At 52.0% G+C, this 25,323-nt stretch overlaps 1 protein-coding gene, 55 non-coding genes and 1 pseudogene across 56 annotated transcripts; 1 reads left to right on the top strand and 56 right to left on the bottom strand.

The window, feature by feature from the left end:
• The first annotated feature begins 294 nt into the window (after window positions 1-294).
• On the top strand, window positions 295-4,087 carry LOC148099606 (uncharacterized). Its single transcript, XM_087851682.1, has 2 exons — window positions 295-1,560; window positions 4,076-4,087. The coding sequence occupies exons 1-2, from the start codon at window positions 295-297 to the stop codon at window positions 4,085-4,087; spliced, it is 1,278 nt and encodes a 425-aa protein (XP_087707808.1).
• An 806-nt stretch (window positions 4,088-4,893) lies between these two features.
• Window positions 4,894-5,072, bottom strand: LOC148099605 (U2 spliceosomal RNA; annotated as a pseudogene).
• A 342-nt stretch (window positions 5,073-5,414) lies between these two features.
• LOC148099604 (U2 spliceosomal RNA) lies at window positions 5,415-5,605 on the bottom strand. The gene has a single exon (XR_015720093.1). It is a non-coding gene; the product is annotated as a U2 spliceosomal RNA (small nuclear RNA).
• A 185-nt stretch (window positions 5,606-5,790) lies between these two features.
• LOC148099603 (U5 spliceosomal RNA) lies at window positions 5,791-5,903 on the bottom strand. Its single transcript, XR_015720391.1, has one exon. It is a non-coding gene; the product is annotated as a U5 spliceosomal RNA (small nuclear RNA).
• Window positions 5,904-6,132: 229 nt separating this feature from the next.
• On the bottom strand, window positions 6,133-6,323 carry LOC148099602 (U2 spliceosomal RNA). The gene has a single exon (XR_015720614.1). It is a non-coding gene; the product is annotated as a U2 spliceosomal RNA (small nuclear RNA).
• A 185-nt stretch (window positions 6,324-6,508) lies between these two features.
• LOC148099601 (U5 spliceosomal RNA) lies at window positions 6,509-6,621 on the bottom strand. The gene has a single exon (XR_015720390.1). It is a non-coding gene; the product is annotated as a U5 spliceosomal RNA (small nuclear RNA).
• Window positions 6,622-6,850: 229 nt separating this feature from the next.
• On the bottom strand, window positions 6,851-7,041 carry LOC148099600 (U2 spliceosomal RNA). Its single transcript, XR_015720077.1, has one exon. It is a non-coding gene; the product is annotated as a U2 spliceosomal RNA (small nuclear RNA).
• A 185-nt stretch (window positions 7,042-7,226) lies between these two features.
• Window positions 7,227-7,339, bottom strand: LOC148099599 (U5 spliceosomal RNA). The gene has a single exon (XR_015720397.1). It is a non-coding gene; the product is annotated as a U5 spliceosomal RNA (small nuclear RNA).
• A 240-nt stretch (window positions 7,340-7,579) lies between these two features.
• Window positions 7,580-7,770, bottom strand: LOC148099598 (U2 spliceosomal RNA). Its single transcript, XR_015720631.1, has one exon. It is a non-coding gene; the product is annotated as a U2 spliceosomal RNA (small nuclear RNA).
• A 185-nt stretch (window positions 7,771-7,955) lies between these two features.
• On the bottom strand, window positions 7,956-8,068 carry LOC148099597 (U5 spliceosomal RNA). Its single transcript, XR_015720389.1, has one exon. It is a non-coding gene; the product is annotated as a U5 spliceosomal RNA (small nuclear RNA).
• Window positions 8,069-8,311: 243 nt separating this feature from the next.
• LOC148099596 (U2 spliceosomal RNA) lies at window positions 8,312-8,502 on the bottom strand. The gene has a single exon (XR_015720146.1). It is a non-coding gene; the product is annotated as a U2 spliceosomal RNA (small nuclear RNA).
• Window positions 8,503-8,687: 185 nt separating this feature from the next.
• LOC148099595 (U5 spliceosomal RNA) lies at window positions 8,688-8,800 on the bottom strand. Its single transcript, XR_015720436.1, has one exon. It is a non-coding gene; the product is annotated as a U5 spliceosomal RNA (small nuclear RNA).
• A 229-nt stretch (window positions 8,801-9,029) lies between these two features.
• LOC148099594 (U2 spliceosomal RNA) lies at window positions 9,030-9,220 on the bottom strand. The gene has a single exon (XR_015720047.1). It is a non-coding gene; the product is annotated as a U2 spliceosomal RNA (small nuclear RNA).
• A 185-nt stretch (window positions 9,221-9,405) lies between these two features.
• Window positions 9,406-9,518, bottom strand: LOC148099593 (U5 spliceosomal RNA). Its single transcript, XR_015720522.1, has one exon. It is a non-coding gene; the product is annotated as a U5 spliceosomal RNA (small nuclear RNA).
• Window positions 9,519-9,747: 229 nt separating this feature from the next.
• Window positions 9,748-9,938, bottom strand: LOC148099592 (U2 spliceosomal RNA). The gene has a single exon (XR_015720613.1). It is a non-coding gene; the product is annotated as a U2 spliceosomal RNA (small nuclear RNA).
• A 192-nt stretch (window positions 9,939-10,130) lies between these two features.
• Window positions 10,131-10,243, bottom strand: LOC148099591 (U5 spliceosomal RNA). The gene has a single exon (XR_015720448.1). It is a non-coding gene; the product is annotated as a U5 spliceosomal RNA (small nuclear RNA).
• A 243-nt stretch (window positions 10,244-10,486) lies between these two features.
• Window positions 10,487-10,677, bottom strand: LOC148099590 (U2 spliceosomal RNA). Its single transcript, XR_015720556.1, has one exon. It is a non-coding gene; the product is annotated as a U2 spliceosomal RNA (small nuclear RNA).
• Window positions 10,678-10,869: 192 nt separating this feature from the next.
• LOC148099589 (U5 spliceosomal RNA) lies at window positions 10,870-10,982 on the bottom strand. The gene has a single exon (XR_015720447.1). It is a non-coding gene; the product is annotated as a U5 spliceosomal RNA (small nuclear RNA).
• Window positions 10,983-11,225: 243 nt separating this feature from the next.
• Window positions 11,226-11,416, bottom strand: LOC148099588 (U2 spliceosomal RNA). Its single transcript, XR_015720657.1, has one exon. It is a non-coding gene; the product is annotated as a U2 spliceosomal RNA (small nuclear RNA).
• A 192-nt stretch (window positions 11,417-11,608) lies between these two features.
• On the bottom strand, window positions 11,609-11,721 carry LOC148099587 (U5 spliceosomal RNA). Its single transcript, XR_015720531.1, has one exon. It is a non-coding gene; the product is annotated as a U5 spliceosomal RNA (small nuclear RNA).
• Window positions 11,722-11,950: 229 nt separating this feature from the next.
• Window positions 11,951-12,141, bottom strand: LOC148099586 (U2 spliceosomal RNA). The gene has a single exon (XR_015720076.1). It is a non-coding gene; the product is annotated as a U2 spliceosomal RNA (small nuclear RNA).
• A 185-nt stretch (window positions 12,142-12,326) lies between these two features.
• Window positions 12,327-12,439, bottom strand: LOC148099585 (U5 spliceosomal RNA). The gene has a single exon (XR_015720483.1). It is a non-coding gene; the product is annotated as a U5 spliceosomal RNA (small nuclear RNA).
• A 240-nt stretch (window positions 12,440-12,679) lies between these two features.
• LOC148099584 (U2 spliceosomal RNA) lies at window positions 12,680-12,870 on the bottom strand. Its single transcript, XR_015720101.1, has one exon. It is a non-coding gene; the product is annotated as a U2 spliceosomal RNA (small nuclear RNA).
• Window positions 12,871-13,055: 185 nt separating this feature from the next.
• Window positions 13,056-13,168, bottom strand: LOC148099583 (U5 spliceosomal RNA). Its single transcript, XR_015720435.1, has one exon. It is a non-coding gene; the product is annotated as a U5 spliceosomal RNA (small nuclear RNA).
• Window positions 13,169-13,411: 243 nt separating this feature from the next.
• LOC148099582 (U2 spliceosomal RNA) lies at window positions 13,412-13,602 on the bottom strand. Its single transcript, XR_015720215.1, has one exon. It is a non-coding gene; the product is annotated as a U2 spliceosomal RNA (small nuclear RNA).
• A 194-nt stretch (window positions 13,603-13,796) lies between these two features.
• LOC148099581 (U5 spliceosomal RNA) lies at window positions 13,797-13,909 on the bottom strand. The gene has a single exon (XR_015720388.1). It is a non-coding gene; the product is annotated as a U5 spliceosomal RNA (small nuclear RNA).
• A 242-nt stretch (window positions 13,910-14,151) lies between these two features.
• Window positions 14,152-14,342, bottom strand: LOC148099580 (U2 spliceosomal RNA). The gene has a single exon (XR_015720189.1). It is a non-coding gene; the product is annotated as a U2 spliceosomal RNA (small nuclear RNA).
• Window positions 14,343-14,527: 185 nt separating this feature from the next.
• LOC148099579 (U5 spliceosomal RNA) lies at window positions 14,528-14,640 on the bottom strand. Its single transcript, XR_015720387.1, has one exon. It is a non-coding gene; the product is annotated as a U5 spliceosomal RNA (small nuclear RNA).
• A 229-nt stretch (window positions 14,641-14,869) lies between these two features.
• LOC148099578 (U2 spliceosomal RNA) lies at window positions 14,870-15,060 on the bottom strand. The gene has a single exon (XR_015720067.1). It is a non-coding gene; the product is annotated as a U2 spliceosomal RNA (small nuclear RNA).
• A 185-nt stretch (window positions 15,061-15,245) lies between these two features.
• LOC148099577 (U5 spliceosomal RNA) lies at window positions 15,246-15,358 on the bottom strand. The gene has a single exon (XR_015720482.1). It is a non-coding gene; the product is annotated as a U5 spliceosomal RNA (small nuclear RNA).
• A 240-nt stretch (window positions 15,359-15,598) lies between these two features.
• LOC148099576 (U2 spliceosomal RNA) lies at window positions 15,599-15,789 on the bottom strand. Its single transcript, XR_015720064.1, has one exon. It is a non-coding gene; the product is annotated as a U2 spliceosomal RNA (small nuclear RNA).
• A 185-nt stretch (window positions 15,790-15,974) lies between these two features.
• Window positions 15,975-16,087, bottom strand: LOC148099575 (U5 spliceosomal RNA). The gene has a single exon (XR_015720434.1). It is a non-coding gene; the product is annotated as a U5 spliceosomal RNA (small nuclear RNA).
• Window positions 16,088-16,316: 229 nt separating this feature from the next.
• On the bottom strand, window positions 16,317-16,507 carry LOC148099574 (U2 spliceosomal RNA). The gene has a single exon (XR_015720214.1). It is a non-coding gene; the product is annotated as a U2 spliceosomal RNA (small nuclear RNA).
• Window positions 16,508-16,701: 194 nt separating this feature from the next.
• Window positions 16,702-16,814, bottom strand: LOC148099573 (U5 spliceosomal RNA). Its single transcript, XR_015720386.1, has one exon. It is a non-coding gene; the product is annotated as a U5 spliceosomal RNA (small nuclear RNA).
• A 242-nt stretch (window positions 16,815-17,056) lies between these two features.
• LOC148099572 (U2 spliceosomal RNA) lies at window positions 17,057-17,247 on the bottom strand. Its single transcript, XR_015720188.1, has one exon. It is a non-coding gene; the product is annotated as a U2 spliceosomal RNA (small nuclear RNA).
• Window positions 17,248-17,432: 185 nt separating this feature from the next.
• LOC148099571 (U5 spliceosomal RNA) lies at window positions 17,433-17,545 on the bottom strand. Its single transcript, XR_015720385.1, has one exon. It is a non-coding gene; the product is annotated as a U5 spliceosomal RNA (small nuclear RNA).
• Window positions 17,546-17,785: 240 nt separating this feature from the next.
• Window positions 17,786-17,976, bottom strand: LOC148099570 (U2 spliceosomal RNA). Its single transcript, XR_015720139.1, has one exon. It is a non-coding gene; the product is annotated as a U2 spliceosomal RNA (small nuclear RNA).
• A 185-nt stretch (window positions 17,977-18,161) lies between these two features.
• On the bottom strand, window positions 18,162-18,274 carry LOC148099569 (U5 spliceosomal RNA). Its single transcript, XR_015720433.1, has one exon. It is a non-coding gene; the product is annotated as a U5 spliceosomal RNA (small nuclear RNA).
• A 243-nt stretch (window positions 18,275-18,517) lies between these two features.
• LOC148099568 (U2 spliceosomal RNA) lies at window positions 18,518-18,708 on the bottom strand. Its single transcript, XR_015720618.1, has one exon. It is a non-coding gene; the product is annotated as a U2 spliceosomal RNA (small nuclear RNA).
• A 185-nt stretch (window positions 18,709-18,893) lies between these two features.
• Window positions 18,894-19,006, bottom strand: LOC148099567 (U5 spliceosomal RNA). Its single transcript, XR_015720384.1, has one exon. It is a non-coding gene; the product is annotated as a U5 spliceosomal RNA (small nuclear RNA).
• A 242-nt stretch (window positions 19,007-19,248) lies between these two features.
• LOC148099566 (U2 spliceosomal RNA) lies at window positions 19,249-19,439 on the bottom strand. Its single transcript, XR_015720187.1, has one exon. It is a non-coding gene; the product is annotated as a U2 spliceosomal RNA (small nuclear RNA).
• Window positions 19,440-19,624: 185 nt separating this feature from the next.
• On the bottom strand, window positions 19,625-19,737 carry LOC148099565 (U5 spliceosomal RNA). Its single transcript, XR_015720383.1, has one exon. It is a non-coding gene; the product is annotated as a U5 spliceosomal RNA (small nuclear RNA).
• A 240-nt stretch (window positions 19,738-19,977) lies between these two features.
• LOC148099564 (U2 spliceosomal RNA) lies at window positions 19,978-20,168 on the bottom strand. The gene has a single exon (XR_015720138.1). It is a non-coding gene; the product is annotated as a U2 spliceosomal RNA (small nuclear RNA).
• Window positions 20,169-20,353: 185 nt separating this feature from the next.
• On the bottom strand, window positions 20,354-20,466 carry LOC148099563 (U5 spliceosomal RNA). Its single transcript, XR_015720246.1, has one exon. It is a non-coding gene; the product is annotated as a U5 spliceosomal RNA (small nuclear RNA).
• Window positions 20,467-20,709: 243 nt separating this feature from the next.
• LOC148099562 (U2 spliceosomal RNA) lies at window positions 20,710-20,900 on the bottom strand. Its single transcript, XR_015720617.1, has one exon. It is a non-coding gene; the product is annotated as a U2 spliceosomal RNA (small nuclear RNA).
• Window positions 20,901-21,085: 185 nt separating this feature from the next.
• Window positions 21,086-21,198, bottom strand: LOC148099561 (U5 spliceosomal RNA). Its single transcript, XR_015720382.1, has one exon. It is a non-coding gene; the product is annotated as a U5 spliceosomal RNA (small nuclear RNA).
• A 229-nt stretch (window positions 21,199-21,427) lies between these two features.
• On the bottom strand, window positions 21,428-21,618 carry LOC148099560 (U2 spliceosomal RNA). The gene has a single exon (XR_015720559.1). It is a non-coding gene; the product is annotated as a U2 spliceosomal RNA (small nuclear RNA).
• A 194-nt stretch (window positions 21,619-21,812) lies between these two features.
• LOC148099559 (U5 spliceosomal RNA) lies at window positions 21,813-21,925 on the bottom strand. Its single transcript, XR_015720381.1, has one exon. It is a non-coding gene; the product is annotated as a U5 spliceosomal RNA (small nuclear RNA).
• Window positions 21,926-22,167: 242 nt separating this feature from the next.
• On the bottom strand, window positions 22,168-22,358 carry LOC148099558 (U2 spliceosomal RNA). The gene has a single exon (XR_015720186.1). It is a non-coding gene; the product is annotated as a U2 spliceosomal RNA (small nuclear RNA).
• A 185-nt stretch (window positions 22,359-22,543) lies between these two features.
• On the bottom strand, window positions 22,544-22,656 carry LOC148099557 (U5 spliceosomal RNA). The gene has a single exon (XR_015720468.1). It is a non-coding gene; the product is annotated as a U5 spliceosomal RNA (small nuclear RNA).
• Window positions 22,657-22,899: 243 nt separating this feature from the next.
• LOC148099556 (U2 spliceosomal RNA) lies at window positions 22,900-23,090 on the bottom strand. The gene has a single exon (XR_015720650.1). It is a non-coding gene; the product is annotated as a U2 spliceosomal RNA (small nuclear RNA).
• A 185-nt stretch (window positions 23,091-23,275) lies between these two features.
• Window positions 23,276-23,388, bottom strand: LOC148099555 (U5 spliceosomal RNA). Its single transcript, XR_015720506.1, has one exon. It is a non-coding gene; the product is annotated as a U5 spliceosomal RNA (small nuclear RNA).
• Window positions 23,389-23,631: 243 nt separating this feature from the next.
• Window positions 23,632-23,822, bottom strand: LOC148099554 (U2 spliceosomal RNA). Its single transcript, XR_015720649.1, has one exon. It is a non-coding gene; the product is annotated as a U2 spliceosomal RNA (small nuclear RNA).
• A 185-nt stretch (window positions 23,823-24,007) lies between these two features.
• LOC148099553 (U5 spliceosomal RNA) lies at window positions 24,008-24,120 on the bottom strand. Its single transcript, XR_015720505.1, has one exon. It is a non-coding gene; the product is annotated as a U5 spliceosomal RNA (small nuclear RNA).
• Window positions 24,121-24,349: 229 nt separating this feature from the next.
• Window positions 24,350-24,540, bottom strand: LOC148099552 (U2 spliceosomal RNA). The gene has a single exon (XR_015720612.1). It is a non-coding gene; the product is annotated as a U2 spliceosomal RNA (small nuclear RNA).
• A 185-nt stretch (window positions 24,541-24,725) lies between these two features.
• On the bottom strand, window positions 24,726-24,838 carry LOC148099551 (U5 spliceosomal RNA). The gene has a single exon (XR_015720517.1). It is a non-coding gene; the product is annotated as a U5 spliceosomal RNA (small nuclear RNA).
• A 229-nt stretch (window positions 24,839-25,067) lies between these two features.
• On the bottom strand, window positions 25,068-25,258 carry LOC148099550 (U2 spliceosomal RNA). Its single transcript, XR_015720145.1, has one exon. It is a non-coding gene; the product is annotated as a U2 spliceosomal RNA (small nuclear RNA).
• Window positions 25,259-25,323: the final 65 nt, after the last annotated feature.

Below are 25,323 nucleotides of genomic sequence, written 5' to 3'. Positions count from 1 at the left end.
TTATCTCACTTGTAATGGTTCAGATTGGACACTGTGACTGGCTGGTTCTGTGCTCCAGGCCACATGTTTGATACCCCTGGACCCATGCAACGAAGTATAAAAAAACCCGTGTCCACACTTTGGCCTGTGAAGAGTGAAAGCAGATATACGGCGTGATATCGAGCCAAATGCTTCAAAGTGTTCCTTGATGATGTGATAAAGAAGTGGCGTTCCTCCTCCAACCACAAACAGGAAGCTCATGAAGCGAGCAGTGTCAGTGCTTGTATGACACTCACCACGAGACCTCTGAGCAGGATGGCTGCAGTCGCACAGCTCTGCTTCTGCCTGCTGTTCACTCTCATCAGCAACATTCATGCAGAAGAATTTATTGCCATAAGAGAAGAAGGAGGCTCTTTACAGTTCAAGCTCCCAGATCAAAACAGCTCCTGCATCACTTCCAGACGTTTTGGTGAAGATACTCTGGTCCTGTGGAACATCTCTGACCCCTGGAACAGAAACTTCACAGTACATGAAGACCTGACAGGACGACTCTCATTTCCTGAGACATTTCATGGTTCTCCTTCATTTACTCTCAACAACCTGACCCACTCAGACTCTGGACTGTACCAAGAAGTGTGCTGGACTCAGGGCAGCGTGACATATGAGAGAAACATCAGCCTGACTGTGTGTAAGACAGTAAGGGGGGAAGAATCTATCACAACTACTGATGCCACTGTAGACGTACAATGTAAAGGAGCAGGTGAGAATCTGACGGTGCGTTATATCAGACATTATGGGGAGCGGCAACAAGCCGGGCTGAGTAGTTTTGAAGACAGAACAAATTTGAAGGTGAATAAAGTCCAAGAAAGTTTCCTGCAGGTGACAAACACATCACTTCTTCATGTCTTCAATGAACAACAAACTTTTTACATCTGCCTGCTGATGAACCAACAGCAGTGTGTGAGCAGTTACTCTGTACGTTTGATCAAAGAAACAAAGCAACGTTATGCTTCAGAGGGAGACACAGCTGTGCTGGAGTGTCCCTTCACGGACCCCATTCATGACCAGCCCCCGGTTTGGATGAAGGAAGCAATTTCCTACAATACTGATCAAGAAATTGGTCGAAACTTCTCGCTGGTACTTCCATCACTAATGTTAAATGATTCAGGTATCTACTACTGTGTAGGTGAAACAGTAAGTCATGCGTACTGGCTTTTCGTGTGCCCTAAATTTGGTCCACCTGCAGTAAAGGTTTTCTCAGAGGGAGATGAAGTCACTATAAGATGCTCTGATGATTGGAAAACTAGTACTTTGGGCTTTATGTTCATTAAGTTGATGCAAACAGAAGTTAAAATTGTGTACGATGATGAGTTATGCAGTGACAATAGAATCACTTGTTCCTTTGACAGCCTGATAATCTCTAATGTCTCACTGGAAGATGCAGGAGAGTATGTGTGTACAGGTTTTAATTTAAAGTTAAAGTGTGTGTCAGCAGAAACATTTGTTCTGATCTACAGAGAGCCCTTTGGGGTTTACTCGACCTTCTACAGAGTCAGGTGGATACTGCTCAGAGGTCTGCAGGTGATGCTTTGTGTTGTTGTGGTCTGTGTGACACAGAAAACCAGGACAGGAGAGTAGCTTTCAGCTCAGACACACACTTAATATGCTTATAATAATAATAATAATAATAATAATAATAATAATAATAATAATAATAATAATAACAATAATAATAATAATAATAATAATAATAATAATAATAATAATACATAAAAGTGAAGAAATCAAAACAAAAACAAACAAAAATATTATTGTAGATATGAATCTGTGACCTGACTGGACGGTTCAGTCTCTTATATGATTATATATTTTAAACATTTTGCCTTTTTTTATCTTTCAACTTAATTCTTGTTTATTTCTGCTCATATTTTATTTCAGTTATAATGATTATGTGCTTTTTTGTTTTATGTGATTTGATGTTTATCCATATCTCATTCATGTATCTCTCAGAGTATCATTTTGAATATTCTTCTGTTTCTATCAGTGATCAGTTCGATCTATAATAAATGTTAGAAACCAGTTGTAAATGTATTCATTCTTCACTCTGATGTGAATCATTATCATCTCTCTTGGAAAATGTATTTTGTTATTGTTTTTAAGAGCAGATTCATTACAGCACCATGTTTATCTGCACTATATTGTTTTCGTTGTTGTAAATAAACATGATTGTCTGATACAGCAAACACTTCATAATATGGACGTTACTGCTTTGATTGTGTTTTTATATTCTCCATTTTTGTTAGGAAACATTTCTGAAATAAAAATATCTAAATCTAATTTAACAGGCTGAATGTTGATGCTCTTCTGTCAATGACTCCATGATGATTTTAAATTTTAATAAACACACAATCCTCATATTTCAGTGCAGGATTTAAAGCAGAGTATATCAGTCAACTGGATCAGAGCTTCTAAACTTTGACTTCAAATGAATAATCAGCGTTTTGAACTTAATATGCAGCCAACACACTTTAACATGTAGAGTGAAACATATCATGGAAAAATGGAAGACGAGAGAAGCTGCACATGGTTATCATTTATTATTTTTATTATTCGATTTTTGTTGGTGGTAGAGTTTAAAGTTTTGGGTTTTTTTTTTAAATATTTCATTTTAATGAATTAAAAATGTTTTAATGAAAAACAATGAATTTAAAAAGTCATGATAATAACAGCATGATGATGACAACAACAACTGCCATTACGATTATTACAGTTAATATTATTACTATTATTGCGTAGCACGTAGTATTCAATAATGTAATTTTATTTGATGAACATTAAAACTAAAATTTACAATTTTACAAATAAATATTAATATGATGAGAAACATTAAGTGACAATGTGTGGTCCCGCTGCTCTGCACAGCGTCCAAGCAGGGGTTTCTTTTATTTACAACAGCGGTCCCCAACCCCCGGGCCACGGACTGGCACCGGTCCGTAAACCATTTGGAACCAGATCACGAGAGTTGAGGTCGGGTGTGGAATTGATGCTCTTCAGGGGTTTTGAATAACTCTTCTTTTTTTGGCAGCAGTACTGGTTTTATTTTGTTGAATTTATCCTCGACACCTTAAAGGCTGGTCCATGAGAATATTGCATACATAAACCGGTCCATTGCACAAAAAAGGTTGGGGACGCTGATTTACAGGACTGACGGGACTCCAGGAAACACAATCATAGTCAGTGTTAGAGCAGACAGTGCTCATCAGCAGACCCGGGCCATCTTTCCATCATCTGGATTCACTTACCCTAACGTTTGTAATCAGGATAAACTGTCACACAGAGTTTGTTATCAGCTCTCTAACCTTGGGTCTTCCCTGCACACTTATATGAAAGGGGCAAGATTGAGAAAAAGATGTCTACTACGCTTACAAAATTATGAACATGGTAATAAATCCGGTCAATTTCTAGCAACCTAGCTAAAAATAAATAAAGAAAAAACAACTATATGTGCTGTTCAGGATTCATCTGGGAACACAGTATATGACCCGTCTGAAAAGGAAATTGATCAGTTTTTAGACAACATAACTCTTCCAAAATTATTAGACACTCAAGTAATGGCACTGGATTTGCCACTGACATCAGGTGAACTCCAGGAAGCCCTGATAAGCATGCCCAATAATAAGGCTCCAGGTCCAGACGGCTTTCCTGCAGAATTCTACAAAGAATTCTGGACGATTCTAGCATCAGTTTTTTACAGAACGTTGTTGGAAATCAAAGAAAAGGGAAGACTTCCATCAAATATGAATTCTGCAAACATTAATCTCCTGCTAAAACCAGGCAAAGACCCTGTATATCCCTCAAGCTATCATCCAATATCCCTTATAAATGTAGACCTTAAAATAATCTGCAAAGCTCTCTCAAAGAGACTGGAGAAAATAACCCCCCTCTTAATTCATCCTGACCAAACTGGTTTCATAAAAACAGCACAAGAGAAGGAGGATTTAGTGTTTGTGTTATTACGAGTGCTAAGCAAGAAGATTTCCCAGATGGTACAGTGGACACATGTGTGACTCCTGTGATTAAAGCATCTTTCTTTCAGCTTAACGAGTGAACCGTCTGTTATGAAACGGCTGTGTGCAGGCAGGAAAAGGACCCAAAGTGCAGACTCCCGAGACAAACGTGAACTCAAACAGCTTTAATGCTGAACTCAAAGTAACAAACTTCCAAAATACAAACAATAAACGCAGGTAGGCAGAACACACAGCATGAATGAGGGTAGATAAGGGAGATCGCGAGACAGATCAAAGAGAACACAGGGCTAATATACACAGCAATCAGGGATTGAGAGACAGGAGGGAAACACAGCTGGGACAAATCAGGGCTGTCGAGACAAAGGAAGCAAAACCAGACGCATTAACATGAGACACAGACTTTTAAAGTAAAACAGGAAACATAACACAGAGACATAAACCATAAGACAGAACTCTAACGAAGAAACCAAAGACTAGAAATGATAAATAATATCAAAATCTATTTCAATAATATAATAAACTCAAAACTCCGGGTCAACAACCCAGGCACCCTAACCGTCAGCTCGTTCAAACACACGTCAAAGTCCGTTTGGCTCGACACCACCGAACAGAGGCAGCAATATAACATAGCTAACATTAACAGTGCAGTGAATCCTGCTTGTGCCGTGATATTCAGGACTGCAAACCGAGCAGCATCACTGACTTTCAGCTTGTTGTGTTTGTGGATGTATGACTGACCTTAATTATCCATCAAATCATCACATTCTCTGTAAGATTAAGGTCGACTATTAAACTATATATATATATATATTTTTTTTAAAGTTAAGGCTTTAAAACCAAATTAACGCTGAAAGTACAAACATCACTAATGTCACATAACTTTGCCGACATGTAGCCAACAGTAATGTTTTAATGTCCTTCATTATTAAACATTCGCACATAAATAACTGTCATAATATTCAGTACTTACTTTTAATACGTTACTCTCAAATCGGGGGCGTATCAGATAATAACTGAAAAGAACAGATACTACACTTGATCTTAGCCAAAAGGCCGAGAAGCGATGGCCTCCTGCAGGTTCCTGGCTCAGCCGCCTTCTCGGGACACTTCTCGCTTGTGACGGTGCGCTCTTTCACTTGGCTCACAGGGAGGGCTCCGCTTCAAATCTCCGCCCACCCACAGTAGCTCCCCCAGTGACTCCTCGTCCCGGCTTCCGGCGTCACGGTAGGCCCTGTTTGCTTGGCTGAAGGGGCAGATCTTAGGCCCCACTTTCTCTGCTCCAGAGTTCGACCGTGACTGGAGAGGGCTGACTGGAGAGGAGCACGTTCGCGGCTTCAGGCTGCTTTCTGGCTCTTGGCTTGGCAGACCTTACTTTGTTTGGCTTTCTTGCTTTTGCACAAAGTCAGCAAAGGGGGCACTGTTCCCGGAGGCGCTGCAATACCGGGTCGATGCGTGGAGCGAACGGAGCGAGCCACTTATTTGGCTCCCTGTTCTAAAAATGCGTTTAATACGTTGCCCCCGAATCGGGGGCGTATCAGATATTAAACTGATAAGAACAGATACTACACTTGATCTTAGCCAAAAGGCCGAGAAGCGATGGCCTCCTGCAGGTTCCTGGCTGAGCCGCCTTCTCGGGACACTTCTCGCTTGTGACGGTGCGCTCTTTCACTTGGCTCACAGGGAGGACTCCGCTTCAAATCTCCGCCCACCCACAGTAGCTCACAGGCCTGCGGAGCTCCCTGGAACTGAGCGCGTTCTTCTATTGAACAACGAGGAGAGAGCCCAGCCAGAAGGCAGACCCTGCCAAAAATAGGTGCAACTCCTTAGCCTCACTCTCCACGGAAGTCTTTAGTAAAAGGCGAAAGACTTGTACGTTTTGAAGAGAAGCCAGAGTGTGTGTTTCTTTGGCCTCGCAGGAAGCCGCAGTGACTCCTCGTCCCGGCTTCCGGCGTCACGGTAGGCCCTGTTTGCTTGGCTGAAGGGGCAGATCTTAGGCCCCGCCTTCTCTGCTCCAGAGTTCGACTGTGACTGGAGAGGAGCACGTTCGCGGCTTCAGGCTGCTTTCTGGCTCTTGGCTTGGCAGACCTTACTTTGTTTGGCTTTCTTGCTTTTGCACAAAGTCAGCAAAGGGGGCACCGTTCCCGGAGGCGCTGCAATACCGGGTCGATGCGTGGAGCGAACGGAGCGAGCCCCTTATTCGGCTCCCTGTTCTAAAAATGCGTTTAATACGTTGCCCCCGAATCGGGGGCGTATCAGATATTAAACTGATAAGAACAGATACTACACTTGATCTTAGCCAAAAGGCCGAGAAGCGATGGCCTCCTGCAGGTTCCTGGCTGAGCCGCCTTCTCGGGACACTTCTCGCTTGTGACGGTGCGCTCTTTCACTTGGCTCACAGGGAGGGCTCCGCTTCAAATCTCCGCCCACCCACAGTAGCTCACAGGCCTGCGGAGCTCCCTGGAACTGCGCGCTTTCTTCTATTGAACAACGAGGAGGGGGCCCAGCCAGAAGGCAGACCCTGCCAAAAATAGGTGCAACTCCTTAGCCTCACTCTCCACGGAAGTCTTTAGTAAAAGGCGAAAGACTTGTACGTTTTGAAGAGAAGCCAGAGTGTGTGTTTCTTTGGCCTCGCAGGAAGCCGCAGTGACTCCTCGTCCCGGCTTCCGGCGTCACGGTAGGCCCTGTTTGCTTGGCTGAAGGGGCAGATCTTAGGCCCCGCCTTCTCTGCTCCAGAGTTCGAGTGTGACTGGAGAGGAGCACGTTCGCGGCTTCAGGCTGCTTTCTGGCTCTTGGCTTGGCAGACCTTACTTTGTTTGGCTTTCTTGCTTTTGCACAAAGTCAGCAAAGGGGGCACCGTTCCCGGAGGCGCTGCAATACCGGGTCGATGCGTGGAGCGAACGGAGCGAGCCCCTTATTCGGCTCCCTGTTCTAAAAATGCGTTTAATACGTTGCCCCCGAATCGGGGGCGTATCAGATATTAAACTGATAAGAACAGATAATACACTTGATCTTAGCCAAAAGGCCGAGAAGCGAGGGCCTCCTGCAGGTTCCTGGCTGAGCCGCCTTCTCGGGACACTTCTCGCTTGTGACGGTGCGCTCTTTCACTTGGCTCACAGGAAGGGCTCCGCTTCAAATCTCCGCCCACCCACAGTAGCTCACAGGCCTGCGGAGCTCCCTGGAACTGCGCGCTTTCTTCTATTGAACAACGAGGAGGGGGCCCAGCCAGAAGGCAGACCCTGCCAAAAATAGATGCAACTCCTTAGCCTCACTCTCCACGGAAGTCTTTAGTAAAAGGCGAAAGACTTGTACGTTTTGAAGAGAAGCCAGAGTGTGTGTTTCTTTGGCCTCGCAGGAAGCCGCAGTGACTCCTCGTCCCGGCTTCCGGCGTCACGGTAGGCCCTGTTTGCTTGGCTGAAGGGGCAGATCTTAGGCCCCGCCTTCTCTGCTCCAGAGTTCGACTGTGACTGGAGAGGAGCACGTTCGCGGCTTCAGGCTGCTTTCTGGCTGCTTTCTGGCTCTTGGCTTGGCAGACCTTACTATGTTTGGCTTTCTTGCTTTTGCACAAAGTCAGCAAAGGGGGCACCGTTCCCGGAGGCGCTGCAATACCGGGTCGATGCGTGGAGCGAACGGAGCGAGCCCCTTATTCGACTCCCTGTTCTAAAAATGCGTTTAATACGTTGCCCCCGAATCGGGGGCGTATCAGATATTAAACTGATAAGAACAGATACTACACTTGATCTTAGCCAAAAGGCCGAGAAGCGATGGCCTCCTGCAGGTTCCTGGCTTAGCCGCCTTCTCGGGACACTTCTCGCTTGTGACGGTGCGCTCTTTCACTTGGCTCACAGGGAGGGCTCCGCTTCAAATCTCCGCCCACCCACAGTAGCTCACAGGCCTGCGGAGCTCCCTGGAACTGCGCGCTTTCTTCTATTGAACAACGAGGAGGGGGCCCAGCCAGAAGGCAGACCCTGCCAAAAATAGGTGCAACTCCTTAGCCTCACTCTCCACGGAAGTCTTTAGTAAAAGGCGAAAGACTTGTACGTTTTGAAGAGAAGCCAGAGTGTGTGTTTCTTTGGCCTCGCAGGAAGCCGCAGTGACTCCTCGTCCCGGCTTCCGGCGTCACGGTAGGCCCTGTTTGCTTGGCTGAAGGGGCAGATCTTAGGCCCCGCCTTCTCTGCTCCAGAGTTCGACTGTGACTGGAGAGGGGTGACTGGAGAGGAGCACGTTCGCGGCTTCAGGCTGCTTTCTGGCTCTTTGCTTGGCAGACCTTACTTTGTTTGGCTTTCTTGCTTTTGCACAAAGTCAGCAAAGGGGGCACTGTTCTCGGAGGCGCTGCAATACCGGGTCGATGCGTGGAGCGAACGGAGCGAGCCCCTTATTCGGCTCCCTGTTCTACAAATGCGTTTAATACGTTGCCCCCGAATCGGGGGCATATCAGATATTAAACTGATAAGAACAGATACTACACTTGATCTTAGCCAAAAGGCCGAGAAGCGATGGCCTCCTGCAGGTTCCTGGCTGAGCCGCCTTCTCGGGACACTTCTCGCTTGTGACGGTGCGCTCTTTCACTTGGCTCACAGGGAGGGCTCCGCTTCTAATCTCCGCCCACCCACAGTAGCTCACAGGCCTGCGGAGCTCCCTGGAACTGCGCACTTTCTTCTATTGAACAACGAGGAGAGGGCCCAGCCAGAAGGCAGACTCTGCCAAAAATAGGTGCAACTCCTTAGCCTCACTCTCCACGGAAGTCTTTAGTAAAAGGCGAAAGACTTGTACGTTTTGAAGAGAAGCTAGAGTGTGTGTTTCTTTGGCCTCGCAGGAAGCCGCAGTGACTCTTCGTCCCGGCTTCCGGCGTCACGGTAGGCCCTGTTTGCTTGGCTGAAGGGGCAGATCTTAGGCCCCGCCTTCTCTGCTCCAGAGTTCGAGTGTGACTGGAGAGGAGCACGTTCGCAGCTTCAGGCTGCTTTCTGGCTCTTGGCTTGCCAGACCTTACTTTGTTTGGCTTTCTTGCTTTTGCACAAAGTCAGCAAAGGGGGCACCGTTCCCAGAGGCGCTGCAATACCGGGTCGATGCGTGGAGCGAACGGAGCGAGCCCCTTATTCGGCTCCCTGTTCTAAAAATGCGTTTAATACGTTGCCCCCAAATCGGGGGCATATCAGATATTAAACTGATAAGAACAGATACTACACTTGATCTTAGCCAAAAGGCCGAGAAGCGATGGCCTCCTGCAGGTTCCTGGCTGAGCCGCCTTCTCGGGACACTTCTCGCTTGTGACGGTGCGCTCTTTCACTTGGCTCACAGGGAGGGCTCCGCTTCAAATCTCCGCCCACCCACAGTAGGTCACAGGCCTGCGGAGCTCCCTGGAACTGCGCGCTTTCTTCTATTCAACAACGAGGAGGGGGCCCAGCCAGAAGGCAGACCCTGCCAAAAATAGGTGCAACTCCTTAGCCTCACTCTCTACGGAAGTCTTTAGTAAAAGGCGAAAGACTTGTACGTTTTGAAGAGAAGCCAGAGTGTGTGTTTCTTTGGCCTCGCAGGAAGCCGCAGTGACTCCTCGTCCCGGCTTCCGGCGTCACGGTAGGCCCTGTTTGCTTGGCTGAAGGGGCAGATCTTAGGCCCCGCCTTCTCTGCTCCAGAGTTCGAGTGTGACTGGAGAGGAGCACGTTCGCGGCTTCAGGCTGCTTTCTGGCTCTTGGCTTGGCAGACCTTACTTTGTTTGGCTTTCTTGCTTTTGCACAAAGTCAGCAAAGGGGGCACCGTTCCCGGAGGCGCTGCAATACCGGGTCGATGCGTGGAGCGAACGGAGCGAGCCCCTTATTCGGCTCCCTGTTCTAAAAATGCGTTTAATACGTTGCCCCCGAATCGGGGGCGTATCAGATATTAAACTGATAAGAACAGATACTACACTTGATCTTAGCCAAAAGGCCGAGAAGCGATGGCCTCCTGCAGGTTCCTGGCTGAGCCGCCTTCTCGGGACACTTCTTGCTTGTGACGGTGCGCTCTTTCACTTGGCTCACAGGGAGGGCTCCGCTTCAAATCTCCGCCCACCCACAGTAGCTCACAGGCCTGCGGAGCTCCCTGGAACTGCGCGCTTTCTTCTATTGAACAACGAGGAGAGGGCCCAGCCAGAAGGCAGAAGGCAGACCCTGCCAAAAATAGGTGCAACTCCTTAGCCTCACTCTCCACGGAAGTCTTTAGTAAAAGGCGAAAGACTTGTACGTTTTGAAGAGAAGCCAGAGTGTGTGTTTCTTTGGCCTCGCAGGAAGCCGCAGTGACTCCTCGTCCCGGCTTCCGGCGTCACGGTAGGCCCTGTTTGCTTGGCTGAAGGGGCAGATCTTAGGCCGCGCCTTCTCTGCTCCAGAGTTCGACTGTGACCGGAGAGGGGTGACTGGAGAGGAGCACGTTCGCGGCTTCAGGCTGCTTTCTGGCTCTTGGCTTGGCAGACCTTACTTTGTTTGGCTTTCTTGCTTTTGCACAAAGTCAGCAAAGGGGGCACCGTTCCCGGAGGCGCTGCAATACCGGGTCGATGCGTGGAGCGAACGGAGCGAGCCCCTTATTCGGCTCCCTGTTCTAAAAATGCGTTTAATACATTGCCCCCGAATCGGGGGCGTATCAGATATTAAACTGATAAGAACAGATACTACACTTGATCTTAGCCAAAAGGCCGAGAAGCGATGGCCTCCTGCAGGTTCCTGGCTGAGCCGCCTTCTCGGGACACTTCTCGCTTGTGACGGTGCGCTCTTTCACTTGGCTCACAGGGAGGGCTCCGCTTCAAATCTCCGCCCACCCACAGTAGCTCACAGGCCTGCGGAGCTCCCTGGAACTGCGCGCTTTCTTCTATTGAACAACGAGGAGAGGGCCCAGCCAGAAGGCAGAAGGCAGACCCTGCCAAAAATAGGTGCAACTCCTTAGCCTCACTCTCCACGGAAGTCTTTAGTAAAAGGCGAAAGACTTGTACGTTTTGAAGAGAAGCCAGAGTGTGTGTTTCTTTGGCCTCGCAGGAAGCCGCAGTGACTCCTCGTCCCGGCTTCCGGCGTCACGGTAGGCCCTGTTTGCTTGGCTGAAGGGGCAGATCTTAGGCCCCGCCTTCTCTGCTCCAGAGTTCGACTGTGACTGGAGAGGGGTGACTGGAGAGGAGCACGTTCGCAGCTTCAGGCTGCTTTCTGGCTCTTGGCTTGCCAGACCTTACTTTGTTTGGCTTTCTTGCTTTTGCACAAAGTCAGCAAAGGGGGCACCGTTCCCAGAGGCGCTGCAATACCGGGTCGATGCGTGGAGCGAACGGAGCGAGCCCCTTATTCGGCTCCCTGTTCTAAAAATGCGTTTAATACGTTGCCCCCGAATCGGGGGCATATCAGATATTAAACTGATAAGAACAGATACTACACTTGATCTTAGCCAAAAGGCCGAGAAGCGATGGCCTCCTGCAGGTTCCTGGCTGAGCCGCCTTCTCGGGACACTTCTCGCTTGTGACGGTGCGCTCTTTCACTTGGCTCACAGGGAGGGCTCCGCTTCAAATCTCCGCCCACCCACAGTAGCTCACAGGCCTGCGGAGCTCCCTGGAACTGCGCACTTTCTTCTATTGAACAACGAGGAGAGGGCTCAGCCAGAAGGCAGAAGGCAGACCCTGCCAAAAATAGGTGCAACTCCTTAGCCTCACTCTCCACGGAAGTCTTTAGTAAAAGGTGAAAGACTTGTACGTTTTGAAGAGAAGCCAGAGTGTGTGTTTCTTTGGCCTCGCAGGAAGCCGCAGTGACTCCTGGTCCCGGCTTCCGGCGTCACGGTAGGCCCTGTTTGCTTGGCTGAAGGGGCAGATCTTAGGCCCCGCCTTCTCTGCTCCAGAGTTCGACTGTGACTGGAGAGGAGCACGTTCGCGGCTTCAGGCTGCTTTCTGGCTCTTGGCTTGGCAGACCTTACTTTGTTTGGCTTTCTTGCTTTTGCACAAAGTCAGCAAAGGGGGCACGGTTCCCGGAGGCGCTGCAATACCGGGTCGATGCGTGGAGCGAACGGAGCGAGCCCCTTATTCGGCTCCCTGTTCTAAAAATGCGTTTAATACGTTGCCCCCGAATCGGGGGCGTATCAGATATTAAACTGATAAGAACAGATACTACACTTGATCTTAGCCAAAAGGCCGAGAAGCGATGGCCTCCTGCAGGTTCCTGGCTGAGCCGCCTTCTCGGGACACTTCTCGCTTGTGACGGTGCGCTCTTTCACTTGGCTCACAGGGAGGGCTCCGCTTCAAATCTCCGCCCACCCACAGTAGCTCACAGGCCTGCGGAGCTCCCTGGAACTGCGCGCTTTCTTCTATTGAACAACGAGAAGGGGGCCCAGCCAGAAGGCAGACCCTGCCAAAAATAGATGCAACTCCTTAGCCTCACTCTCCACGGAAGTCTTTAGTAAAAGGCGAAAGACTTGTACGTTTTGAAGAGAAGCCAAAGTGTGTGTTTCTTTGGCCTCGCAGGAAGCCGCAGTGACTCCTCGTCCCGGCTTCCGGCGTCACGGTAGGCCCTGTTTGCTTGGCTGAAGGGGCAGATCTTAGGCCCCGCCTTCTCTGCTCCAGAGTTCGACTGTGACTGGAGAGGAGCACGTTCGCGGCTTCAGGCTGCTTTCTGGCTGCTTTCTGGCTCTTGGCTTGGCAGACCTTACTTTGTTTGGCTTTCTTGCTTTTGCACAAAGTCAGCAAAGGGGGCACCGTTCCCGGAGGCGCTGCAATACCGGGTCGATGCGTGGAGCGAACGGAGCGAGCCCCTTATTCGACTCCCTGTTCTAAAAATGCGTTTAATACGTTGCCCCCCAAACGGGGGCGTATCAGATATTAAACTGATAAGAACAGATACTACACTTGATCTTAGCCAAAAGGCCGAGAAGCGATGGCCTCCTGCAGGTTCCTGGCTGAGCCGCCTTCTCGGGACACTTCTCGCTTGTGACGGTGCGCTCTTTCACTTGGCTCACAGGGAGGGCTCCGCTTCAAATCTCCGCCCACCCACAGTAGCTCACAGGCCTGCGGAGCTCCCTGGAACTGCGCACTTTCTTCTATTGAACAACGAGGAGAGGGCCCAGCCAGAAGGCAGACTCTGCCAAAAATAGGTGCAACTCCTTAGCCTCACTCTCCACGGAAGTCTTTAGTAAAAGGCGAAAGACTTGTACGTTTTGAAGAGAAGCTAGAGTGTGTGTTTCTTTGGCCTCGCAGGAAGCCGCAGTGACTCCTCGTCCCGGCTTCCGGCGTCACGGTAGGCCCTGTTTGCTTGGCTGAAGGGGCAGATCTTAGGCCCCGCCTTCTCTGCTCCAGAGTTCGACTGTGACTGGAGAGGGGTGACTGGAGAGGAGCACGTTCGCAGCTTCAGGCTGCTTTCTGGCTCTTGGCTTGCCAGACCTTACTTTGTTTGGCTTTCTTGCTTTTGCACAAAGTTAGCAAAGGGGGCACCGTTCCCGGAGGCGCTGCAATAACGGGTGGATGCGTGGACCGAACGGAGCGAGCCCCTTATTCGGCTCCCTGTTCTAAAAATGCGTTTAATACGTTGCCCCCGAATCGGGGGCGTATCAGATATTAAACTGATAAGAACAGACACTACACTTGACCTTAGCCAAAAGGCCGAGAAGCGATGGCCTCCTGCAGGTTCCTGGCTGAGCCGCCTTCTCGGGACACTTCTCGCTTGTGACGGTGCGCTCTATCACTTGGCTCACAGGGAGGGCTCTGCTTCAAATCTCCGCCCACCCACAGTAGCTCAGAGCCCTGCGGAGCTCTCTTGAACTGCGCGCTATCTTCTATTTCTTCTTTTGAACAACGAGGAGAGGGCCCAGCCAGAAGGCAGACCCTGCCAAAAATAGGTGCAACTCCTTAGCCTCACTCTCCACGGAAGTCTTTAGTAAAAGGCGAAAGACTTGTACGTTTTGAAGAGAAGCCAGAGTGTGTGTTTCTTTGGCCTCGCAGGAAGCCGCAGTGACTCCTCGTCCCGGCTTCCGGCGTCACGGTAGGCCCTGTTTGCTTGGCTGAAGGGGCAGATCTTAGGCCGCGCCTTCTCTGCTCCAGAGTTCGACTGTGACCGGAGAGGGGTGACTGGAGAGGAGCACGTTCGCGGCTTCAGGCTGCTTTCTGGCTCTTGGCTTGCCAGACTTACTTTGTTTGGCTTTCTTGCTTTTGCACAAAGTCAGCAAAGGGGGCACCGTTCCCGGAGGCGCTGCAATAACGGGTGGATGCGTGGACCGAACGGAGCGAGCCCCTTATTCGGCTCCCTGTTCTAAAAATGCGTTTAATACGTTGCCCCCGAATCGGGGGCGTATCAGATATTAAACTGATAAGAACAGATACTACACTTGATCTTAGCCAAAAGGCCGAGAAGCGATGGCCTCCTGCAGGTTCCTGGCTGAGCCGCCTTCTCGGGACACTTCTCGCTTGTGACGGTGCGCTCTTTCACTTGGCTCACAGGGAGGGCTCCGCTTCAAATCTCCGCCCACCCACAGTAGCTCACAGGCCTGCGGAGCTCCCTGGAACTGCGCGCTTTCTTCTATTGAACAACGAGGAGAGGGCCCAGCCAGAAGGCAGACCCTGCCAAAAATAGGTGCAACTCCTTAGCCTCACTCTCCACGGAAGTCTTTAGTAAAAGGCGAAAGACTTGTACGTTTTGAAGAGAAGCCAGAGTGTGTGTTTCTTTGGCCTCGCAGGAAGCCGCAGTGACTCCTCGTCCCGGCTTCCGGCGTCACGGTAGGCCCTGTTTGCTTGGCTGAAGGGGCAGATCTTAGGCCCCGCCTTCTCTGCTCCAGAGTTCGACTGTGACTGGAGAGGAGCACGTTCGCGGCTTCAGGCTGCTTTCTGGCTCTTGGCTTGGCAGACCTTACTTTGTTTGGCTTTCTTGCTTTTGCACAAAGTCAGCAAAGGGGGCACCGTTCCCGGAGGCGCTGCAATACCGGGTCGATGCGTGGAGCGAACGGAGCGAGCCCCTTATTCGGCTCCCTGTTCTAAAAATGCGTTTAATACGTTGCCCCCGAATCGGGGGCGTATCAGATATTAAACTGATAAGAACAGATACTACACTTGATCTTAACCAAAAGGCCGAGAAGCGATGGCCTCCTGCAGGTTCCTGGCTGAGCCGCCTTCTCGGGACACTTCTCGCTTGTGACGGTGCGCTCTTTCACTTGGCTCACAGGGAGGGCTCCGCTTCAAATCTCCGCCCACCCACAGTAGCTCACAGGCCTGCGGAGCTCCCTGGAACTGCGCGCTTTCTTCTATTGAACAACGAGAAGGGGGCCCAGCCAGAAGGCAGACCCTGCCAAAAATAGATGCAACTCCTTAGCCTCACTCTCCACGGAAGTCTTTAGTAAAAGGCGAAAGACTTGTACGTTTTGAAGAGAAGCCAAAGTGTGTGTTTCTTTGGCCTCGCAGGAAGCCGCAGTGACTCCTCGTCCCGGCTTCCGGCGTCACGGTAGGCCCTGTTTGCTTGGCTGAAGGGGCAGATCTTAGGCCCCGCCTTCTCTGCTCCAGAGTTCGACTGTGACTGGAGAGGAGCACGTTCGCGGCTTCAGGCTGCTTTCTGGCTGCTTTCTGGCTCTTGGCTTGGCAGACCTTACTTTGTTTGGCTTTCTTGCTTTTGCACAAAGTCAGCAAAGGGGGCACCGTTCCCGGAGGCGCTGCAATACCGGGTCGATGCGTGGAGCGAACGGAGCGAGCCCCTTATTCGACTCCCTGTTCTAAAAATGCGTTTAATACGTTGCCCCCCAATCGGGGGCGTATCAGATATTAAACTGATAAGAACAGATACTACACTTGATCTTAGCCAAAAGGCCGAGAAGCGATGGCCTCCTGCAGGTTCCTGGCTGAGCCGCCTTCTCGGGACACTTCTCGCTTGTGACGGTGCGCTCTTTCACTTGGCTCACAGGGAGGGCTCCGCTTCAAATCTCCGCCCACCCACAGTAGCTCACAGGCCTGCGGAGCTCCCTGGAACTGCGCACTTTCTTCTATTGAACAACGAGGAGAGGGCCCAGCCAGAAGGCAGACTCTGCCAAAAATAGGTGCAACTCCTTAGCCTCACTCTCCACGGAAGTCTTTAGTAAAAGGCGAAAGACTTGTACGTTTTGAAGAGAAGCTAGAGTGTGTGTTTCTTTGGCCTCGCAGGAAGCCGCAGTGACTCCTCGTCCCGGCTTCCGGCGTCACGGTAGGCCCTGTTTGCTTGGCTGAAGGGGCAGATCTTAGGCCCCGCCTTCTCTGCTCCAGAGTTCGACTGTGACTGGAGAGGAGCACGTTCGCAGCTTCAGGCTGCTTTCTGGCTCTTGGCTTGCCAGACCTTACTTTGTTTGGCTTTCTTGCTTTTGCACAAAGTCAGCAAAGGGGGCACCGTTCCCGGAGGCGCTGCAATAACGGGTGGATGCGTGGACCGAACGGAGCGAGCCCCTTATTCGGCTCCCTGTTCTAAAAATGCGTTTAATACGTTGCCCCCGAATCGGGGGCGTATCAGATATTAAACTGATAAGAACAGACACTACACTTGACCTTAGCCAAAAGGCCGAGAAGCGATGGCCTCCTGCAGGTTCCTGGCTGAGCCGCCTTCTCGGGACACTTCTCGCTTGTGACGGTGCGCTCTATCACTTGGCTCACAGGGAGGGCTCTGCTTCAAATCTCCGCCCACCCACAGTAGCTCAGAGCCCTGCGGAGCTCTCTTGAACTGCGCGCTATCTTCTATTTCTTCTTTTGAACAACGAGGAGAGGGCCCAGCCAGAAGGCAGACCCTGCCAAAAATAGGTGCAACTCCTTAGCCTCACTCTCCACGGAAGTCTTTAGTAAAAGGCGAAAGACTTGTACGTTTTGAAGAGAAGCCAGAGTGTGTGTTTCTTTGGCCTCGCAGGAAGCCGCAGTGACTCCTCGTCCCGGCTTCCGGCGTCACGGTAGGCCCTGTTTGCTTGGCTGAAGGGGCAGATCTTAGGCCGCGCCTTCTCTGCTCCAGAGTTCGACTGTGACCGGAGAGGGGTGACTGGAGAGGAGCACGTTCGCGGCTTCAGGCTGCTTTCTGGCTCTTGGCTTGCCAGACTTACTTTGTTTGGCTTTCTTGCTTTTGCACAAAGTCAGCAAAGGGGGCACCGTTCCCGGAGGCGCTGCAATAACGGGTGGATGCGTGGACCGAACGGAGCGAGCCCCTTATTCGGCTCCCTGTTCTAAAAATGCGTTTAATACGTTGCCCCCGAATCGGGGGCGTATCAGATATTAAACTGATAAGAACAGATACTACACTTGATCTTAGCCAAAAGGCCGAGAAGCGATGGCCTCCTGCAGGTTCCTGGCTGAGCCGCCTTCTCGGGACACTTCTCGCTTGTGACGGTGCGCTCTTTCACTTGGCTCACAGGGAGGGCTCCGCTTCAAATCTCCGCCCACCCACAGTAGCTCACAGGCCTGCGGAGCTCCCTGGAACTGCGCGCTTTCTTCTATTGAACAACGAGGAGAGGGCCCAGCCAGAAGGCAGACCCTGCCAAAAATAGGTGCAACTCCTTAGCCTCACTCTCCACGGAAGTCTTTAGTAAAAGGCGAAAGACTTGTACGTTTTGAAGAGAAGCCAGAGTGTGTGTTTCTTTGGCCTCGCAGGAAGCCGCAGTGACTCCTCGTCCCGGCTTCCGGCGTCACGGTAGGCCCTGTTTGCTTGGCTGAAGGGGCAGATCTTAGGCCCCGCCTTCTCTGCTCCAGAGTTCGACTGTGACTGGAGAGGAGCACGTTCGCGGCTTCAGGCTGCTTTCTGGCTGCTTTCTGGCTCTTGGCTTGGCAGACCTTACTTTGTTTGGCTTTCTTGCTTTTGCACAAAGTCAGCAAAGGGGGCACCGTTCCCGGAGGCGCTGCAATACCGGGTCGATGCGTGGAGCGAACGGAGCGAGCCCCTTATTCGGCTCCCTGTTCTAAAAATGCGTTTAATACGTTGCCCCCGAATCGGGGGCATATCAGATATTAAACTGATAAGAACAGATACTACTCTTGATCTTAGCCAAAAGGCCAAAAAGCGATGGCCTCCTGCAGGTTCCTGGCTGAGCCGCCTTCTCGGGACACTTCTCGCTTGTGACGGTGCGCTCTTTCACTTGGCTCACAGGGAGGGCTCCGCTTCAAATCTCCGCCCACCCACAGTAGCTCACAGGCCTGCGGAGCTCCCTGGAACTGCGCACTTTCTTCTATTGAACAACGAGGAGAGGGCCCAGCCAGAAGGCAGACTCTGCCAAAAATAGGTGCAACTCCTTAGCCTCACTCTCCACGGAAGTCTTTAGTAAAAGGCGAAAGACTTGTACGTTTTGAAGAGAAGCTAGAGTGTGTGTTTCTTTGGCCTCGCAGGAAGCCGCAGTGACTCCTCGTCCCGGCTTCCGGCGTCACGGTAGGCCCTGTTTGCTTGGCTGAAGGGGCAGATCTTAGGCCCCGCCTTCTCTGCTCCAGAGTTCGACTGTGACTGGAGAGGGGTGACTGGAGAGGAGCACGTTCGCAGCTTCAGGCTGCTTTCTGGCTCTTGGCTTGCCAGACCTTACTTTGTTTGGCTTTCTTGCTTTTGCACAAAGTCAGCAAAGGGGGCACCGTTCCCGGAGGCGCTGCAATACCGGGTCGATGCGTGGAGCGAACGGAGCGAGCCCCTTATTCGGCTCCCTGTTCTAAAAATGCGTTTAATATGTTGCCCCCGAATCAGGGGCATATCAGATATTAAACTGATAAGAACAGATACTACACTTGATCTTAGCCAAAAGGCCGAGAAGCGATGGCCTCCTGCAGGTTCCTGGCTGAGCCGCCTTCTCGGGACACTTCTCGCTTGTGACGGTGCGCTCTTTCACTTGGCTCACAGGGAGGGCTCCGCTTCAAATCTCCGCCCACCCACAGTAGCTCACAGGCCTGCGGAGCTCCCTGGAACTGCGCGCTTTCTTCTATTGAACAACGAGGAGGGGGCCCAGCCAGAAGGCAGACCCTGCCAAAAATAGGTGCAACTCCTTAGCCTCACTCTCCACGGAAGTCTTTAGTAAAAGGCGAAAGACTTGTACGTTTTGAAGAGAAGCCAGAGTGTGTGTTTCTTTGGCCTCGCAGGAAGCCGCAGTGACTCCTCGTCCCGGCTTCCGGCGTCACGGTAGGCCCTGTTTGCTTGGCTGAAGGGGCAGATCTTAGGCCGCGCCTTCTCTGCTCCAGAGTTCGACTGTGACCGGAGAGGGGTGACTGGAGAGGAGCACGTTCGCGGCTTCAGGCTGCTTTCTGGCTCTTGGCTTGCCAGACTTACTTTGTTTGGCTTTCTTGCTTTTGCACAAAGTCAGCAAAGGGGGCACCGTTCCCGGAGGCGCTGCAATAACGGGTGGATGCGTGGACCGAACGGAGCGAGCCCCTTATTCGGCTCCCTGTTCTAAAAATGCGTTTAATACGTTGCCCCCGAATCGGGGGCGTATCAGATATTAAACTGATAAGAACAGATACTACACTTGATCTTAGCCAAAAGGCCGAGAAGCGATGGCCTCCTGCAGGTTCCTGGCTGAGCCGCCTTCTCGGGACACTTCTCGCTTGTGACGGTGCGCTCTTTCACTTGGCTCACAGGGAGGGCTCCGCTTCAAATCTCCGCCCACCCACAGTAGCTCACAGGCCTGCGGAGCTCCCTGGAACTGCGCGCTTTCTTCTATTGAACAACGAGGAGAGGGCCCAGCCAGAAGGCAGACCCTGCCAAAAATAGGTGCAACTCCTTAGCCTCACTCTCCACGGAAGTCTTTAGTAAAAGGCGAAAGACTTGTACGTTTTGAAGAGAAGCCAGAGTGTGTGTTTCTTTGGCCTCGCAGGAAGCCGCAGTGACTCCTCGTCCCGGCTTCCGGCGTCACGGTAGGCCCTGTTTGCTTGGCTGAAGGGGCAGATCTTAGGCCCCGCCTTCTCTGCTCCAGAGTTCGACTGTGACTGGAGAGGAGCACGTTCGCGGCTTCAGGCTGCTTTCTGGCTGCTTTCTGGCTCTTGGCTTGGCAGACCTTACTTTGTTTGGCTTTCTTGCTTTTGCACAAAGTCAGCAAAGGGGGCACCGTTCCCGGAGGCGCTGCAATACCGGGTCGATGCGTGGAGCGAACGGAGCGAGCCCCTTATTCGGCTCCCTGTTCTAAAAATGCGTTTAATACGTTGCCCCCGAATCGGGGGCATATCAGATATTAAACTGATAAGAACAGATACTACTCTTGATCTTAGCCAAAAGGCCAAAAAGCGATGGCCTCCTGCAGGTTCCTGGCTGAGCCGCCTTCTCGGGACACTTCTCGCTTGTGACGGTGCGCTCTTTCACTTGGCTCACAGGGAGGGCTCCGCTTCAAATCTCCGCCCACCCACAGTAGCTCACAGGCCTGCGGAGCTCCCTGGAACTGCGCACTTTCTTCTATTGAACAACGAGGAGAGGGCCAAGCCAGAAGGCAGACTCTGCCAAAAATAGGTGCAACTCCTTAGCCTCACTCTCCACGGAAGTCTTTAGTAAAAGGCGAAAGACTTGTACGTTTTGAAGAGAAGCTAGAGTGTGTGTTTCTTTGGCCTCGCAGGAAGCCGCAGTGACTCCTCGTCCCGGCTTCCGGCGTAACGGTAGGCCCTGTTTGCTTGGCTGAAGGGGCAGATCTTAGGCCCCGCCTTCTCTGCTCCAGAGTTCGACTGTGACTGGAGAGGGGTGACTGGAGAGGAGCACGTTCGCAGCTTCAGGCTGCTTTCTGGCTCTTGGCTTGCCAGACCTTACTTTGTTTGGCTTTCTTGCTTTTGCACAAAGTCAGCAAAGGGGGCACCGTTCCCGGAGGCGCTGCAATACCGGGTCGATGCGTGGAGCGAACGGAGCGAGCCCCTTATTCGGCTCCCTGTTCTAAAAATGCGTTTAATATGTTGCCCCCGAATCAGGGGCATATCAGATATTAAACTGATAAGAACAGATACTACACTTGATCTTAGCCAAAAGGCCGAGAAGCGATGGCCTCCTGCAGGTTCCTGGCTGAGCCGCCTTCTCGGGACACTTCTCGCTTGTGACGGTGCGCTCTTTCACTTGGCTCACAGGGAGGGCTCCGCTTCAAATCTCCGCCCACCCACAGTAGCTCACAGGCCTGCGGAGCTCCCTGGAACTGCGCGCTTTCTTCTATTGAACAACGAGGAGGGGGCCCAGCCAGAAGGCAGACCCTGCCAAAAATAGGTGCAACTCCTTAGCCTCACTCTCCACGGAAGTCTTTAGTAAAAGGCGAAAGACTTGTACGTTTTGAAGAGAAGCCAGAGTGTGTGTTTCTTTGGCCTCGCAGGAAGCCGCAGTGACTCCTCGTCCCGGCTTCCGGCGTCACGGTAGGCCCTGTTTGCTTGGCTGAAGGGGCAGATCTTAGGCCCCGCCTTCTCTGCTCCAGAGTTCGAGTGTGACTGGAGAGGAGCACGTTCGCGGCTTCAGGCTGCTTTCTGGCTCTTGGCTTGGCAGACCTTACTTTGTTTGGCTTTCTTGCTTTTGCACAAAGTCAGCAAAGGGGGCACCGTTCCCGGAGGCGCTGCAATACCGGGTCGATGCGTGGAGCGAACGGAGCGAGCCCCTTATTCGGCTCCCTGTTCTAAAAATGCGTTTAATACGTTGCCCCCGAATCGGGGGCATATCAGATATTAAACTGATAAGAACAGATACTACACTTGATCTTAGCCAAAAGGCCGAGAAGCGATGGCCTCCTGCAGGTTCCTGGCTGAGCCCCCTTCTCGGGACACTTCTCGCTTGTGACGGTGCGCTCTATCACTTGGCTCACAGGGAGGGCTCTGCTTCAAATCTCCGCCCACCCACAGTAGCTCAGAGCCCTGCGGAGCTCTCTTGAACTGCGCGCTATCTTCTATTTCTTCTTTTGAACAACGAGGAGAGGGCCCAGCCAGAAGGCAGACCCTGCCAAAAATAGGTGCAACTCCTTAGCCTCACTCTCCACGGAAGTCTTTAGTAAAAGGCGAAAGACTTGTACGTTTTGAAGAGAAGCCAGAGTGTGTGTTTCTTTGGCCTCGCAGGAAGCCGCAGTGACTCCTCGTCCCGGCTTCCGGCGTCACGGTAGGCCCTGTTTGCTTGGCTGAAGGGGCAGATCTTAGGCCGCGCCTTCTCTGCTCCAGAGTTCGACTGTGACCGGAGAGGGGTGACTGGAGAGGAGCACGTTCGCGGCTTCAGGCTGCTTTCTGGCTCTTGGCTTGCCAGACTTACTTTGTTTGGCTTTCTTGCTTTTGCACAAAGTCAGCAAAGGGGGCACCGTTCCCGGAGGCGCTGCAATAACGGGTGGATGCGTGGACCGAACGGAGCGAGCCCCTTATTCGGCTCCCTGTTCTAAAAATGCGTTTAATACGTTGCCCCCGAATCGGGGGCGTATCAGATATTAAACTGATAAGAACAGATACTACACTTGATCTTAGCCAAAAGGCCGAGAAGCGATGGCCTCCTGCAGGTTCCTGGCTGAGCCGCCTTCTCGGGACACTTCTCGCTTGTGACGGTGCGCTCTTTCACTTGGCTCACAGGGAGGGCTCCGCTTCAAATCTCCGCCCACCCACAGTAGCTCACAGGCCTGCGGAGCTCCCTGGAACTGCGCGCTTTCTTCTATTGAACAACGAGGAGAGGGCCCAGCCAGAAGGCAGACCCTGCCAAAAATAGGTGCAACTCCTTAGCCTCACTCTCCACGGAAGTCTTTAGTAAAAGGCGAAAGACTTGTACGTTTTGAAGAGAAGCTAGAGTGTGTGTTTCTTTGGCCTCGCAGGAAGCCGCAGTGACTCCTCGTCCCGGCTTCCGGCGTCACGGTAGGCCCTGTTTGCTTGGCTGAAGGGGCAGATCTTAGGCCCCGCCTTCTCTGCTCCAGAGTTCGACTGTGACTGGAGAGGGGTGACTGGAGAGGAGCACGTTCGCAGCTTCAGGCTGCTTTCTGGCTCTTGGCTTGCCAGACCTTACTTTGTTTGGCTTTCTTGCTTTTGCACAAAGTCAGCAAAGGGGGCACCGTTCCCGGAGGCGCTGCAATACCGGGTCGATGCGTGGAGCGAACGGAGCGAGCCCCTTATTCGGCTCCCTGTTCTAAAAATGCGTTTAATACGTTGCCCCCGAATCAGGGGCATATCAGATATTAAACTGATAAGAACAGATACTACACTTGATCTTAGCCAAAAGGCCGAGAAGCGATGGCCTCCTGCAGGTTCCTGGCTGAGCCGCCTTCTCGGGACACTTCTCGCTTGTGACGGTGCGCTCTTTCACTTGGCTCACAGGGAGGGCTCCGCTTCAAATCTCCGCCCACCCACAGTAGCTCACAGGCCTGCGGAGCTCCCTGGAACTGCGCGCTTTCTTCTATTGAACAACGAGGAGGGGGCCCAGCCAGAAGGCAGACCCTGCCAAAAATAGGTGCAACTCCTTAGCCTCACTCTCCACGGAAGTCTTTAGCAAAAGGCGAAAGACTTGTACGTTTTGAAGAGAAGCCAGAGTGTGTGTTTCTTTGGCCTCGCAGGAAGCCGCAGTGACTCCTCGTCCCGGCTTCCGGCGTCACGGTAGGCCCTGTTTGCTTGGCTGAAGGGGCAGATCTTAGGCCCCGCCTTCTCTGCTCCAGAGTTCGACTGTGACTGGAGAGGGGTGACTGGAGAGGAGCACGTTCGCAGCTTCAGGCTGCTTTCTGGCTCTTGGCTTGCCAGACCTTACTTTGTTTGGCTTTCTTGCTTTTGCACAAAGTCAGCAAAGGGGGCACCGTTCCCGGAGGCGCTGCAATACCGGGTCGATGCGTGGAGCGAACGGAGCGAGCCCCTTATTCGGCTCCCTGTTCTAAAAATGCGTTTAATACGTTGCCCCCGAATCAGGGGCATATCAGATATTAAACTGATAAGAACAGATACTACACTTGATCTTAGCCAAAAGGCCGAGAAGCGATGGCCTCCTGCAGGTTCCTGGCTGAGCCGCCTTCTCGGGACACTTCTCGCTTGTGACGGTGCGCTCTTTCACTTGGCTCACAGGGAGGGCTCCGCTTCAAATCTCCGCCCACCCACAGTAGCTCACAGGCCTGCGGAGCTCCCTGGAACTGCGCGCTTTCTTCTATTGAACAACGAGGAGGGGGCCCAGCCAGAAGGCAGACCCTGCCAAAAATAGGTGCAACTCCTTAGCCTCACTCTCCACGGAAGTCTTTAGCAAAAGGCGAAAGACTTGTACGTTTTGAAGAGAAGCCAGAGTGTGTGTTTCTTTGGCCTCGCAGGAAGCCGCAGTGACTCCTCGTCCCGGCTTCCGGCGTCACGGTAGGCCCTGTTTGCTTGGCTGAAGGGGCAGATCTTAGGCCCCGCCTTCTCTGCTCCAGAGTTCGACTGTGACTGGAGAGGAGCACGTTCGCGGCTTCAGGCTGCTTTCTGGCTCTTGGCTTGGCAGACCTTACTTTGTTTGGCTTTCTTGCTTTTGCACAAAGTCAGCAAAGGGGGCACCGTTCCCGGAGGCGCTGCAATACCGGGTCGATGCGTGGAGCGAACGGAGCGAGCCCCTTATTCGGCTCCCTGTTCTAAAAATGCGTTTAATACGTTGCCCCCGAATCGGGGGCGTATCAGATATTAAACTGATAAGAACAGATACTACACTTGATCTTAGCCAAAAGGCCGAGAAGCGATGGCCTCCTGCAGGTTCCTGGCTGAGCCGCCTTCTCGGGACACTTCTCGCTTGTGACGGTGCGCTCTTTCACTTGGCTCACAGGGAGGGCTCCGCTTCAAATCTCCGCCCACCCACAGTAGCTCACAGGCCTGCGGAGCTCCCTAGAACTGCGTGCTTTCTTCTATTGAACAACGAGGAGAGGGCCCAGCCAGAAGGCAGACTCTGCCAAAAATAGGTGCAACTCCTTAGCCTCACTCTCCACGGAAGTCTTTAGTAAAAGGCGAAAAACTTGTACGTTTTGAAGAAAAGCTAGAGTGTGTGTTTCTTTGGCCTCGCAGGAAGCCGCAGTGACTCCTCGTCCCGGCTTCCGGCGTCACGGTAGGCCCTGTTTGCTTGGCTGAAGGGGCAGATCTTAGGCCCCGCCTTCTCTGCTCCAGAGTTCAACTGTGACTGGAGAGGAGCACGTTCGCGGCTTCAGGCTGCTTTCTGGCTCTTGGCTTGGCAGACCTTACTTTGTTTGGCTTTCTTGCTTTTGCACAAAGTCAGCAAAGGGGGCACCGTTCCCGGAGGCGCTGCAATACCGGGTCGATGCGTGGAGCGAACGGAGCGAGCCCCTTATTCGGCTCCCTGTTCTAAAAATGCGTTTAATACGTTGCCCCCGAATCGGGGGCGTATCAGATATTAAACTGATAAGAACAGACACTACACTTGACCTTAGCCAAAAGGCCGAGAAGCGATGGCCTCCTGCAGGTTCCTGGCTGAGCCGCCTTCTCGGGACACTTCTCGCTTGTGACGGTGCGCTC

The sequence above is a fragment of the Neolamprologus brichardi genome, chromosome 14 (genome assembly GCF_056152115.1).
Source record: "Neolamprologus brichardi isolate AB-2024 chromosome 14, ASM5615211v1, whole genome shotgun sequence".
NCBI lineage: Eukaryota > Metazoa > Chordata > Actinopteri > Cichliformes > Cichlidae > Neolamprologus > Neolamprologus brichardi.
The sequence above is the reverse complement of the archived record's forward strand: the minus strand, read 5'-3'. Positions and strand labels throughout refer to the sequence as shown.